General features: G+C 52.7%; 1 protein-coding gene and 1 long non-coding RNA gene across 4 annotated transcripts in view; one reads left to right on the top strand and one right to left on the bottom strand.

Annotated features, from left to right (window-relative positions):
• Window positions 1–149: 149 nt before the first annotated feature.
• The window catches only part of SHC2 (SHC adaptor protein 2), a 33686-nt gene continuing 19397 nt past the window's right edge, over window positions 150–14438 (top strand). The window contains exon 1 of one of the 3 annotated variants that reach the window (XR_015167312.1): window positions 150–671. Coding sequence is in view for 2 of the 3 variants with exons in the window: in XM_086411208.1 (XP_086267334.1) it covers window positions 207–671 (465 nt within the window). In the remaining variant the exon portion in view is untranslated. The remainder of the gene's footprint in view (window positions 672–14438) is intronic. The other 2 variants (XM_086411208.1, XM_086411207.1) reach the window with 2 other exon arrangements.
• On the bottom strand, window positions 1141–4755 carry LOC147369273 (uncharacterized). Its single transcript, XR_015167318.1, has 3 exons — window positions 4541–4755; window positions 1811–1904; window positions 1141–1588 (listed from the first exon to the last, which is right to left on the bottom strand). It is a non-coding gene; the product is annotated as an uncharacterized LOC147369273 (long non-coding RNA).

Genomic DNA, 14438 nt, shown 5'->3' with positions numbered 1-14438 from the left:
TCGGCGGGCCTCAGTTTCTCGTCTCCTCGCCGGGCACCGGGGCGCCGAGGGCCGGTGGTCCCAGGGGCGCAGCCCCCCGCGGCTGCGCGCTGGGCCGGACGGATGACATCACCGGGCCGGGGGCGGGGAGCGAGCGCGCGGGAGCGGGAGGGCCTCCTCCGCACCAGGCGCAGCGCCCGGTCGGGCTCGGTCCGGCGGCCGCGGCCATGACGCAGGGTCCGGGCGGGCGCGCGCCCCCCGCGCCCCCCGCACCCCAGGAACCGGAGGCGCCCACCACCTTCTGCGCGCTGCTGCCTCGCATGCCGCAGTGGAAGTTCGCGGCCCCCGCTGGTTTCCTGAGCCGCGGCCCCGCGGCGGCGCGGGCGGCGGGGGGCGCGGGGGCCGCCGACCCGGAGCCCGAGCCGGCCAGCCCGGCCGGCGTCCCGGCGCTGGCGGCCGCGGTCCTGGGCTCCTGCGAGCCGCGCTGCGCCGCGCCCTGCCCGCTGCCTGCGCTCAGCCGCTGCCGGGCCTCCGGGGTGCGGGGACCGCGGGGCGCGCGGGGGGCGACCGGGCCCCCGGATGCCCCCGCTGACGAGTGGATCCGCAAAGGCAGCTTCATCCACAAGCCAGCGCACGGTTGGCTACACCCGGACTCCAGGGTTCTGGGGCCCGGAGTCTCCTACGTCGTTAGGGTGAGTCCGTCGGCGGGACCCTGGGACCGCGTCCTCCCCCGAGCCTCCGTCTGGACATGGGGGTTCCCACCCCCCACTTCTCTCTCTTGGACACTCTGGACCCGGGAAGCCAGGTGTCTGTCCATCTCTCCTCTCCCCATCACCCTAGACCCCAACTGCCAAGCCGTGCTCTGCTGGCCACCCCCACCCAGGAGGCGCTGGGGTCCAGGTTCCCACGGAGTCACGTGGGGAGGGGCGGGGAGAGGGCGGCTGGTGGGAGGGGGGCACGCATGCGCAGGTTAGGCGTAGCCCCCCATTTCTTGGGTGAGACTGGGGACCGAAGACGCGGGTGGGGGCGGCCGGCTACCCAGATCCCCACTGAAAACTCCCTCTAGACAGGAGGGTCGGAGACCGTGGGCAACGTGGGGTGCAGAAGGGCCGAGCCCTGCTAGGTCCCTGATTCCAAGTGAGAGATCGCGGGGCCTCGGAAGGCGCTGCAGAGAAGCAGGTCTTTATTTGTTCTGGTTTTATATGAACCTCTGACTCTGTGGGTAGTTCTGATGAACCATCAGGAAGTGGTGAGCGGCCCGTGGGATGCCTCGCCGTGAAATGCTTCCTCACGCCCCAGGCTACCGGCCACTCCGCCCACCCACAGTTCATTGTCACATCAGAATCCGATGTATATTCACAGCGTTTCAGTCTGGGGTGGGGACCAGGATCCTGGAGTTCTGTGTCTTTGCGTGTGGTGGTTTGTCTTCGCTTCTTTTACAGTCTCCCTCCACCCACCCCATACTAGGTTGACTAGTATTCCTCAGATTCCTGACCTTCTGAGCCTGAGAATATGGTTTTATGTGGAAATGGAGTCTTTGTCGATATAATCGAGTTAAGATGACGTCACACTGGATTACCGCGGCTCTAATGCGATCTCTGGTATCCTCCTAAGAAAAGGGAGATTCGGACACAAACGCTCAGGGAGGGGCCCCGTGACAACAAAGGGAGAAATGGAGTGATGCGTCCACAAATCAAGGGACATCCACGGTGGCCGCGTACCACTGCCAGACTCTGGAAGAGGCTGGAAGTACCCTTACCTCAGGGAGCAGGGCCCCCACCACACCTCGATCCCTGGCTTCCAGCCTCCAGAACTGTGGGGCCAGGCTTACATTTCTGTTGTTTTAAGTCCCCAGTTGGTGGCGGCTCGCAGTGGCCTTGACTTTCTGCATGTCCAGGTGTGGTCCAGGCAGGCCCGCAGCTTCCCTGGGAGTGGGTTAGAAAGGAAGAGCTTTGGACCGGCCAGCGGGCCTTAGGCTGCCTCATATTCTGGACCTGGTCTTCGCTCCTGGAGTCTTCTGACTTGGTCACGGCCCCTTCTTTTGCTGAATCTCAGCTTCGCTGGATTCAACACTGATTTTGTAGCGAGATGTTTCCCCGGCAATGCCTTGGGCTTCGCACTACATGCCCTCGGGGGCCATGGCTGTGGGGATTAGAAGTGCTCAGAATTCAGATGCTCATGTTGTTGGGGTGCAGGCTTTTGGACTGTTCCAGTGGTCTGGACGTTGCCATCGATGCTGCAGACACTTATTAATAATGCGTGCCAGAGCCTGCCAGGTGCTGATGGCATGCTAGGAAATGCGGCCCATCTGATCCCTGCTCTTAACGGGGCTCAGGTTTCTAGAGGGAGAGACTGATGGTAAATAAACAAGAGACAGACAAACAGGAAAGTGGCAGATATTGGCAGGTGCTGTGCAGAAATTACAATCAAGTGATGTCAGAGACTGCTGGCTGCTCTTAGCAGGGCTGGTGGATGGGGTGCCCCTCAGAGATGACATTAAGACTGAGCCCTAAAACCACAGAGGCCCTAGGCATGAAACAACTGGGGAAAGAGAATCCGAGGCAGGGGCTCAGCTGGCAGGTTTGGGGACTGGCCGGAGACCCATGTGGTGGGGCTGGTGCAGAGAGAGGAGCATAGGAGTAAGATTTGGGGGCTGTGCGGGCTAGCTTGGCTTTGGATGGTTCTAGGCAGGGTTGCAGAGCAGCATTGGTGCTGAAAGGAGCTTTCCTGTGGAAGTGGGCTGGGGTGAGGCTGGCAGGGCAGCAGAGAGAGCCAGGGGAGGCTGGGGCACTGTTGAGGGAGCAGAGATGCCCTGGAGCAGGGCAGTGTGGGGGTGGGGAGAAGGGGGCTACAGCGTCCGTGTTGGAGATGAGCCCTGGTGTGGCTGCCCCGAAGGGGGGATGGGCAGGGGGTCTGACTCAGCCCCACTGTCCAGCTCTGTTCCCCTGGAAGCCTCAGTCTCTGCACCCACACCCCTGAGGTGTTCTGAGAGCCATGAGTCCTCTCCAGGTTGGTTCACAGAGAAGTGTGAGGTCAAGGCAGGAGCAGCTGTGCCCCAAATCATGCAGGGGCCGACGGGGGTGACCCGGGTCCTCCAGAGAGAATGTGCTGTCCCCACTTATGTAAGCTGGGGACACCAAGGCCCAGAGAGGCAGAGTTGTCACCCCGTGAGAATCCAGCACCAGACCCAGAACGGAAGCCACTCTCTAGCCCGAACTTGCTGCCACCTGAGTGGCAGAGTACCAGACCAGCAGCCTCGGAGACACCCCTGTCCTGGTCCCAGGACCTGTGGACATGTCACCTCACAGGGCAGAGGGGACTTTGCAGGAGGGATTAAGTTAAAGCCCTGTGATAGGGACGACCCTGCATTCTCAGGGGGCCCAGTATCATCAAAGGGTCCCTAGAAGAGGGAGGGGGGAGGCTCAGAGGCAGAGAGACAGGAGATGCTGCTCTGCTGGCTGTGAGGATGGAGGGAGGGGCCGTATAAAAAAGCTGGAAAAGCGGGGAGCCTCTGGAGGGACCAGCCTTGACCACACTGGGATTTAGCCCCGTGAGATCCAAGCTGGACTCCAGACCTTCAGGACTCTAAGGGGATACATTTATGTTAAATTTGTGTTAATTTGTTATAGCAGCAAAAGGAAGCTAAAACAGCAGCTGACTCACCTAGCTGATATCATAGAACCCTCACGAAACCCTGTAACGGTCCCTGTGTCAAAACAAGAAAACGGAGGCTCGGCGAGCAGTGATGCCGTCAGGGCATCTGGTCTAGACATGAGTGTGGAGTCAAGCCCCCGGTTGAATTCTCCCCCATCCTGAGGTTTATCTACTCAGTTTCTAAGTGAGGACCTGGAGGCGCAGCCATGTCAAGGAACCTGGTGAGGGTCATGGCCGCTGTGGCACCATCAGCAGCCTCACCACAGGCACAACTCAGAGTGGCTTAGAACCAGAAGGACGTGGATCCTCTCGTGGGAGCAGAGGCCCTGGTGGTTGGGGCCTGGGGCTGGTTAATTTCCCAGCTCGGTGACCTCATCATGAGTTCTTCTCATTCCCGACCTCACTTGGGAACTGGGTCTTCACAGGTGTTGTTAGGTAGGATGGGGTCACCCTGGATCCAGAGACTGGTGGCCATGAGAGAAGGCCCCGTGGAGACGTGTGGAGGAGGGAGAGGTAGGCACCGGCCATGCAGCCCTGGGGCAGGGCAGGCAGGAGGGTGGCTCCACCAGAGGCTGGAGGAGGCAGGGAGGACCCACCCCTGTCTCACCTGGGCAAGAGGCGTCTGGCCTTGGTGCGCCTTTTCTGTCCCAGATTAGACCCTCTGCCCCCTCACGCTGCAGAAGAGAGGCCCCTCCTGACTGCTGGGTCCTTCTGTGAGTAGGACGCCTCTCCTGGAAAGCCCCAGACTGTGTCCTGTGATGTTCCCTAAACTGCCCGTGCGACTGGCACCGACCAGTGCTGCCCAGAGGGTCTCCACAGTGTGGAATGTTCCGGCTCCATGCTGTCCCATTGGTGGCCACATGTGGCCACGTATACTTGAATGGGCAGGTGCAGCTGAAGAACTCACCTTTAATTTTGCTCCATTTTAAGCTGAGGTCACGTGGTTGCCTGGCATGTGGCACTCTTACATGTTCACGAAAATTCCAACAACAAGCCCTTTCTGCTCTTCGGGGTGCTGTCATCATGCCCTCTCCAGAGTTCTTTTCAAAGAAAGTTTTCAGTGGGGCCCAGAGAGACTGACGACTGCCTCAGGGCCCCAGACTGGCTGCCTCTGGGCCACCCGGTGTTTCCTGAAGGCAGGTTTTTGTAAGTGGGTGTGTACTGAGAATGTGGGAGGTTAACTTGTCTCAGGTGTTTTAGCTGCAAATACAGCTGATTCCTTGCAGGCAAGGAGTAGGATGGCTCCAGGGTGGATTACGGAGAAGGCAATGGCACCCCACTCCAGTATTCTTGCCTGGAAAATCCCATGGATGGAGGAGCCTGATGGGCGCAGTCCATTGGGTCGCTAAGAGTTGGACACGACTGCTCGACTTCACTTTCACTTTTCACTTTCATGCATTGGAGGAGGAAATGGCAACCCACTCCAGTGTTCTTGCCTGGAGAATCCCAGGGACAGGGGAGCCATGTGGGCTGCCGTCTTGGGGTCGCACAGAGTTGGACATGACTGAAGTGACTTAGCAGCAGCAGCAGCAGGGTGGATTAATTCAATGACTTGACCATATCCCTGCAGACCCAGGTCTTTTGTCTTTTCACACTGCCATCTTCAGCTTGCTGGCTTAGCTGTCTTCATGGTCACAAAAGAGCAGCCACAGCACCAGGTATCATATGCAGATCCAACCATGTCCACTGGGAGAAGAGAAAGCATTCCTTCCATTCTCTCCATACCTCACCTGCCGGAGTGTCAAACTCCATTCATGGCAAGGGAGATGGGCCACCAAATTGGCTTGAACCAATGCTGAGCAGAGTGGGGTGCCCAGACATCGGAGAAATTATTATAAATGCACATTCTCAGGCAGAGTCAGAAACTCTGGGGTGGGCCTGGTGATCAGTGTTTTACAAGACTTCCAGGTGATTCCGACACCCACTCATGTTTGAGAACCACCAGCTTAAGCCAACTGCTTGCAATCCTGTCAGATTAGCCACAGCTCATTTATCATCAGTGTTTTTAACCCTCCGTCCTCCCTGATGGCTCAAGTGGTAAAAGAACCTGCTTGCAATGCAGGAGATGTGGGTTTGATCGCTGGTTTGGGAAGATCCCCTGGAGAAGGAAATGGCAACCCACTCCAGTATCCTTGCCTGAAAAATCCCATGGACAGAGGAGCCTGGTGGGCTATAGTCCATGCGGTTGAAAAGAATTGGACACAACTGAATGATTAAACACACTGAAATGAACATCAAATATAAATATAACATCTACCTGCAGATTTATTTCCCCCCAAACCACCATGATGTAATAAAACAACAATAAAAAGGAGAAACAGAGGGACAGCAATTCATAATAACTTAGAGTATATTTCAACGTATAGGGTGTGGGCTTCTCTCCCCTTGACACACAGGGCACGGAACTGCCCTCACGCAACAGCTAGAGACTGATCCCAGGCATTACTCCAGCAGCTCCAGTGTCACTGCGGGCGATATGGTCTTCCACAACAGTGGACAACCCCAGGAGAGCCTGAATATCAGCAAATGAAGCCTTCTGTCAGCATATGAGATAGTTTCATTAAATTCAGTGTGTATTAAAACCATACCAAGGGAATTTCCTGGTGGTCCAGTGGTTAGGACTCTGCTCAGAGCCCAAGTTCAGTCTCTGGTCAGGGAACTAAGATCCCACAAGCCATGCAGTGAAGCCAAAAAATAAAAATAAAAGCACTATATCAAAAAGTTAAGCATAGAATTATTACATGATCTAGAAATTCTATTGGTTGGTAAATACCCCAAAAAGCAGGAGGCCTAAACATGTATGGCTGGATACATGAGTAAGGTTGAGTGTGTGTGTACATCTAGGATAGAAAATAACTACTTTCCTGTTATGAGACTTGAGAAAGAACTCAAACAGATATTTGCACACCCATAGTTATAACAACATGATTCACAACAGCCAAAAGATAGAAACAACCCAAGTGTTCATTGATGGATGAATAGATACACGTGGTCCATCCACACAGTGGAATATTACTCAGCCTTAAAAAGGAAGGAGGTTCTGACATCTGCTACAACCTGGATGAACCTTGAGGACGTGATGCTCAGTGAGAGAAGCCAGACACAGAAGGACACACACTGTCTGGTTCCACTCACAGGAAGTTCTAGAGGCATCAGATCCACAGAGACAGGAAGCAGATGGTGGGGCCAGGGACTGGGGAAGGGGACGGGGAGTCAGTGTTTCATGGGGTCAGAGTTTCAGTTTGGGAAGGTGATAAAGTTCTGGAGATGATGGGATGGTTGCACGACAATGTGAATGTGCTTAATGCCATCAAGCTGTGCACTCAAAAATGATTAAAATGATAAATTTAATGTTACTTATATTTTGCACTGAAAAATCCCATGGACATAGGAGCCTGGTGGGCTACAGTCCATGGGGTTGCGAAGAGTTGGACACAACTGAATGATTAAACACACTGAAATGAACATCAAATATAAATATAACATCTACCTGCAGATTTATTTCCCCCCAAACCACCATGATGTAATAAAACAACAATAAAAAGGAGAAACACAGGGACAGCAAGGCTTCACTTTCGGATATTCAGGCTCTCCTGGGGTTGTCCACTGTTGTGGAAGATAACGTCGCCCGCAGTGGCACTGGAGCTGCCTGAGTAATGCCTGGGATCAGTCTCTAGCTGTTGCGTGAGGGCAGTTCTGTGCCCTGTGTGTCAAGGGGAGAGAAGCCCACACCCTATACACTGAAATATACTCTAAGTTATTATTTAGAAGATATTAAAAAGATATAAAAAGATATTATCTTTTTCGTGAAAAAGATCTTCACAACCCTGATAATCACGATGGTGTGATCACTGACCTAGAGCCAGACATCCTGGAATGTGAAGTCAAGTGGGCCTTAGAAAGCATGATTACGAACAAACCTAGTGGAGGTGACGGATTCCAGTTGAGCTATTTCAAATCCTGAAAGATGATGCTGTGAAAGTGCTGCACTCAATATGTCAGCACATTTGGAAAACTCAGCAGTGGCCACAGGACTGGAAAAGGTCCGTTTTCATTCCAATTCCAAAGAAAGGCAATGCCAAAGAATGCTCAAACTACCGCAGAATTGCACTCATCTCACACGCTAGCAAAGTAATGCTCAAAATTCTCCAAGCCAGGCTTCAGCAATACGTGAGTTGTGAATTTCCTGATGTTCAAGCTGGTTTTAGAAAAGGCAGAGGAACCAGAGATCAAATTGCCAACATCCGCTGGATCATGGAAAAAGCAAGAGAGTTCCAGAAAAACATCTATTTTTGCTTTATTGACTATGCCAAAGCCTTTGACTGTGTGGATCACAATAAACTGTGGAAAATTCTGAAAGAGATGGGAATACCAGACCACCTGACCTACCTCTTGAGAAATCTGTATGCAGGTCAGGAAGCAACAGTTAGAACTGGACATGGAACAACAGACTGGTTCCAAATAGGGAAAAGAGTATGTCAAGGCTGTATATTGTCACCCTGCTTATTTAACTTATATGCAGAGTACATCATGAGAAACGCTGGACTGGAAGAAACACAAGCTGGAATCAAGATTGCCGGGAGAAATATCAATAACCTCAGATATGCAGATGACACCACCCTTATGGCAGAAAGTGAAGAGGAATTAAAAAGCCTCTTGATGAAAGTGAAAGTGGAGAGTGAAAAAGTTGGCTTAAAGCTCAATATTCAGAAAACAAAGATCATGGCATCCGGCCCCATCGCTTCATGGGAAATAGATGGGGAAACAGTGGAAACAGTGTCAGACTTTATTTTTTTGGGCTCCAAAATCACTGCAGATGGTGACTGCAGCCATGAAATTAAAAAACGCTTACTCCTTGGAAGGAAAGTTATGACCAACCTAGATAGCATATTAAAAAGCAGAGACATTACTTTGCCAACAAAGGTCCGTCTAGTCAAGGCTATGGTTTTTCCTGTGGTCATGTATGGATGTGAGAGTTGGACTGTGAAGAAAGCTGAGCTCCGAAGAATTGATGCCTTTGAACTGTGGTGTTGGAGAAGACTCTTGAGAGTCCCTTGGACTGCAAGGAGATCCAACCAGTCCATTCTGAAGGAGATCCAACCAGTCCATTTTGAAGGAGATCAGCCCTGGGATTTCTTTGGAAGGAATGATGCTAAAGCTGAAACTCCAGTACTTTGGCCACCTCATGTGAAGAGTTGACTCATTGGAAAAGACCCTGATGCTGGGAAAGATTGGGGGCAGGAGGAATAGGGGACGACAGAGGATTAGATGGCTGGATGGCATCACTAAGTCGATGGACGTGAGTCTGAGTGAACTCCGGGAGTTGGTGATGGACAGGGAGGCCTGGTGTGCTGCGATTCATGGGGTCGCAAAGAGTCAGACACGACAGAGTGACTGAACTGAACTGAACTGATATTTTGCCCACAGTAGAAAAGTAAACAAACAAAAATGCCCTAAATGCTTCGAGTTCTGTGTAAAAAGGAGTTAGGTTGGAGCGGTGACTGGAAAGGGCTTTTCACAGACATGAGACAGGATGCTCTGTGGGGACCCACAATGAGTGTGAGTGCAGGGTGTCCCAGTGCTCAACGCCAGGGGCTCCCCAGCTTTTGGAGCACACCCCAGCTATGTTGCAGGCTGCCCCTCAGTTTGTGTCGGCCCTCAATGGGGCTCATGATGCTCGTGGGCCAGCTCAGCTTGTGCCTTTTCATCAGGGGGCTTGGAGGCGCACTCTGTCACCGATGCAGCTGCTGGGAACTGGATCGCTTGGTGTACGGGCGAGGATGGCGTCCCCAGGTTCATGTCCGCCGGGCCCCAGAATATGACTTCATTGGGAAATGGGGTCTTTGCAGATGTAATCAGGTCAAGAGGAGGTCGTTCTAGGTCAGGAGAGGCCCAGGACCTTCTGTGACAGGGGTCCTTATAAGAGGAGGGACAATTGGACACAGACACATAGAGAAGGGCTGTGTGACCACAGAGGATGAGACCAGAGAGACATGTCTGTGAGACCAGGCCAGCTGCTGCCAGAAGCTAGAGAAGGCAGGAGGGACCCTCCCCTGGGGCCTCCCCTGGACATTGGATACCAGATCCCCCCGACTGGGAGATGCCAGACCTCTTGCTGTTCTGAGCCCCCCAGGGTGCGGTGCTCCACTCGGCTGCCCCCGGAGACTAACACACTAAGTTAGGGGACATTTCTCCCTGGTAAAGACCTCATTTGTTTCTGTTAAAATTAACACATACCTGTGGGCTTCCCAGGTGGCGCAAGTGGTAAATAACCCACTTGCCAATGCAGGAGATGCAGGAGACTCGGATTTAATCTCTGGGAGGGGAAGATTCCCCTGGAGGAGGGCATGGCAACCCACTCCAATATTCTCCCCTGGGAAATTTCATGGACAGAGGAGCCTGGCGGGCTACAATCCGTGGGGTCACAAAGAGTTGGACATGACTGACCTACTGAGCATGCACACACGCACACAGGGATGTACTTTCCTGGGGACAGACTTCAAATGGAAGAATAACATAGATGTGCTCAAGTTTGCAAGGTGGTCCTGTGCACAGTCCTGGGGCTCCCTTGCTGGCATCCCTCCAGCCCCTCTCACCAGAGTCCAGTTTTTCTGTCCTTCAACCTGCTCTAGGAGCGGGGAGACTCTGAGACTCTGCAAATGGCCTGGAGCCCAACGAACTTCCACTAACTTGCTTAGCAAAAATGGGCAATTCATCCTGAATGGGTCTTTTCATTTTGATAATTATATGTTTATTTTAATGGTTATTAGGAAGCACTGCTAGGCATCAAACCCGAGGTTTATGGTAACAATATGCAGTTTCCTTTTTACCTCATGCACATTTCCTTTTCTTTCTTCTTTCTCCTTTTGTTTCCTCATGCATATTTAAAAAAACATATTTTAGTATCATAAAACTCACTCATTCAAGCTGTACAATTCAGAGGTTCTTGGTACACTCGTAGATTTGTGAAACACTCATTAGAATCTAGTTCCAGAACATTCCAGCACCCCAAAAGAAGCCCCATCAACAGTCACCCTCATCCCTTCCCCTGACCACCAGGAACCCACTCTCTGTGTCTGTGGATCTGCCTGTTCTGGACGTTTCCCATCAGTGGAATCACACCCTGCGTGTCCTTCTGTGTCTACTTCTCTCACTCAGCACTATGCTCTCAGGGTCCATCCACGTGGTAGCGAGTGTCAGGGCTTCCCTCCTTTTCAGGGCTGAGTAATATTCCAGTATCCTGGGAGGTGACATTTTACTTATCCCTTCACCCGTGTAAAGACTTTGGGGTGGTTTCCTACAGTGGCCTTTAGAAATAAACTCAGTTCTGTTTACAAATGAAGTTTATTTAGAAGGAAGACACTGAGTAATAATGGTGTGGGGCTGATGGCACCATGAGCCATGGAGGGTCTTTTGGGCAGAGTGGCAAGCTGGGTGCTTGTACTGTGTCTGCCCTGCTTTGTTGTGTGAGCTTGCCTAGGTCCCTTCCCCTCTCTGGGCCTCAGTTTTCCCAGTTTAACTTGATTTCTCCCCTTACATCCTTGGGTGGGCTCTGGGTTCCCTCCACTTCTACATTTGCAGAGGGGAAGGTTGGTCTGCCTCCAGACTTTCTCTGTCGGCCTCCTGGGGCAACTGTAACAAATGACCACAAACTGGGCAATGAAAACCACAGGAATGTTTTCTCTCCTGGTTCTGGAGGTCCAAAGTCAAGGTGCTGGCGGGCTGCTTCCTTCTGGAGCTCTGGGCAGAACCTCTCTCCAAGTTTCTGGGGGCCGCAGGCCCCAGCCCTATCCCCCCACATCTGTGTCTCAGGCCACCCTCCCTCTGCCATCCTCCTGTAAGGACGTCGATCACTGGGTTAAGGACCAGTCCTGAATCCAGGACTGTCTCATCTTGACGTCCTGAGCCTGGCTGTATCTGCAGAGATCCTGTTCCACTAAGGCTCTGCTCACAGGTTCTGGGGGTGGGGGCGTGGGCAAGCCCTCCTGTGGGTCGCTGTCCATGTTCCACAGCTGGCCTCCCACGAGTGTGGGATTCTGGATCAGAGGTCATGCCACCTGGCAGCCTCAAGGCTGAATTTGACCTCTGCCTTCTTTTTCTCTCTTCTATTTAAAAATAAGGATTTCTTTAAAAAGAGATAAAGAAGAAAATAAAAAAAGTTCTTTAAACTTAAAAAAAAATATTTATGGCTGTGCTGGGTCTTTGTTGCTGCACGTGAGCTTTCTCTAGTTGCGGTGAGAGGAGGCTACTTGCTGGTTGCGGTCCATAGGCTTCTCATTGCAGTGGCTTCTCTTGATGCAGAGCATGGGCTCTGGAGTGCGGTCTCAGCAGTTGTGGCTCTCTGGCTTAGTTACTCCCTGTCATGTGGGATCTTCCTGGACCGGGGATGGAACCTGCATCTTCCGCACTGGCAGGCGGATTCTTACCCACTGGACCATCAGGGAAGTCCTAAGAATAAAAATTTCTTGTCATCATTTACAAATTGGGGCATTTCAGGCAGGAGCCCTGGATTCCAAGGGGTCTGGCCCCAAGAGTGTAGTCTGCTGCAGCCTCACCACTTCCTCCCAGCACCATAATTCAAAAGCATCAGTTATGTCTTTGGACTGAAAGGAGATCAAACCAATCCATCCTAAAGGAAATCAATCCTCAATATTCATTGGAAGGACTGATGCTGAAGCTCCAATACTTTGGCCTCCTGAAGCGAAGAGCCAGCTCACTGGAAAAGACCCTGATGCTGAGAAAGATTGAAGGCAGGAGGAGAAGGGGATGACAGAGGATGAGACAGTTGGATGGCATCACCGACTCGATGGACATGAGTTTGAGCAAACTCTGGGAGATGGTGAAGGATAAGGAAGCCTGGAGTGCTGCAGTCCGTGGGGTTGCAAAGAGTCAGACACAACTTACTGACTGAACAACAAAACTGCCTGCGTGGCTGGTGACACTCTGTGTAATACTCCAGGTGACACTGCAGGTGACACTCTGTGTAACACACCAGGTGACACTCTGGGTGACACTGCAGGTGATCCTGGAGCCCAGAATGTGGGCTCATTTTGTGCCCTTGCAGCCTATAAGTAGTGACTGAGCAGGTTGCCTCATGTCCTTGGGGCTCTGTCTCCGGGGGGTGGTTTGTCACTGTATCACAGGGGTTCAGGTGAAGTGAGCTTCGATCAGGCCTGCATGTGACAAGTGACTTACCAATGTCATCACTGCCTGATGCTCCCTTAGCCTCCTCCTCACTTTCTGTGCCCTTGTGGTCTGCTCTCCGTCCTCCAGGATAGGACCCCTAGCCCATCTCCTCTCCTGCACAGCTGAGTTGTGTCCCCACTTCATCCAAGGAGGGGCTGGGGCACGGGAGGATTTCAGCCACATTTCAGCTGCAGAGCCAGGGTGGGCTGCACACTAGTTGGGGGGTGGTGGTTAGACCCCTCACACTGGGGCCCTGCTGCACTGACACCCCCTCAGAACGGGCTCCATGTCAGCTGGGGCCACCTTGTCTCGTCACCAGGCAGGCCAGCCTGACAGGGTTGCGGGGCCCCAGAAGCAGTGGGGGAGCAAGCGACAGGTGCCTTTCCAGCCTCTGCTTCCGTCTAGGCCAGCTCAGGACCTGGATGGGGGAGGGCAGGAGCTGGTGGCTGTTTTTACACTTGTGCGCTCTTTCCTGGCCCCCTTGTCCACACAAAAGGCACTCACTGAGCTCTAATAGCCACATTGCTCCTGTCGCTTAATGCCATATTGTAGAGATATTTGCGTATAAATATATTAAAATTTTGTTTCCTTTTACAACTGTAAGCTCTTTCATTCCCAGCACCATGGTTTATTTAGTTTAGCAAAAATGCAAGCTGCCCGGTTAAATGTAAAGTTCTCATAAGCACAGATAATGGCCTAAGCACATCTCATGCATTATTTAGGACATATTACACTAAGAAAATATTTGTTGTTTATTGGAAATACCAACCTTGGCCTCCTGGGTTGGACCTTGCAACCCTAAATGTGTCAAGTTTTGGGGTGTCTGCAACTCCTTACTCACTCCTTCAGTGCTGTAGCTCTCATGGGAAGGGAGGGGCAGGCTGGGGCTGGCGGGACTTCAGAGCAGCATCAGGTGTCGGGACCAGACAGGTGGCTGGCACCCTGGGACCAGCCCAGGAGGGCAAAGCGAATCAGTGGGCCCTCTGGCCACCCTGCACTGGGCTGCAGAGTTAAGAGTGACTGGGGGTAAATACCAGACCACTGGAGCCCTGGGGAGATGGGTGGTCTGTGTGCTCCCACACAGCAGCTTGTACCCACACCTGGAGCCCAGGGGCTGGTGCTTCTGTGAGATAAAGTCCTAGAAATGGAGTTTCAAGGTCAAAATGTGTGTGTGAGTCATTTTTTAAAAGCTGAGGTACAGTCACGTAACTAACTTAACCATGAGTCATTTTGGAGCACAGTTCAGTGCTACTTAGTACCTTCACAAGGTTGTACAATCACCACCGCTATCTGTTCTGGAACATTCCATCACCCCAAAGGAAGTCCGTCCCCATTATCAGTAATCCTACCCCTTCGCTCCCCAACCCCTGACAACCAGGAACCCAGTCTTTGTCCCTGCGGGCCCGCCTGTCCTGGACGTTTTCCCATCCATGACAGTGATCACGTGACGGTTGCTGCATGTGGCCGGCCCAGGTCCCTCCTGCAGCGCAGACACCATGTTGGGGGCACTGGTGGCCCTCATCTCTGGTACCCCTGCACCAGCTTCCCCTGAACAACATCTCTTGGAGATTGAGTTCCCTTGCATGGAAAGGGTGGTCCAGGCAGGAGTCAGCATTCTC

The sequence above is a fragment of the Bos grunniens genome, chromosome 7 (genome assembly GCF_055505025.1).
Source record: "Bos grunniens cultivar Pamir isolate PY7600 chromosome 7, Bosgru_T2T1.0, whole genome shotgun sequence".
Lineage (NCBI taxonomy): Eukaryota > Metazoa > Chordata > Mammalia > Artiodactyla > Bovidae > Bos > Bos grunniens.
Note: the sequence above shows the minus strand (reverse complement) of the source record. Positions and strands in the feature narration are given on the sequence as shown.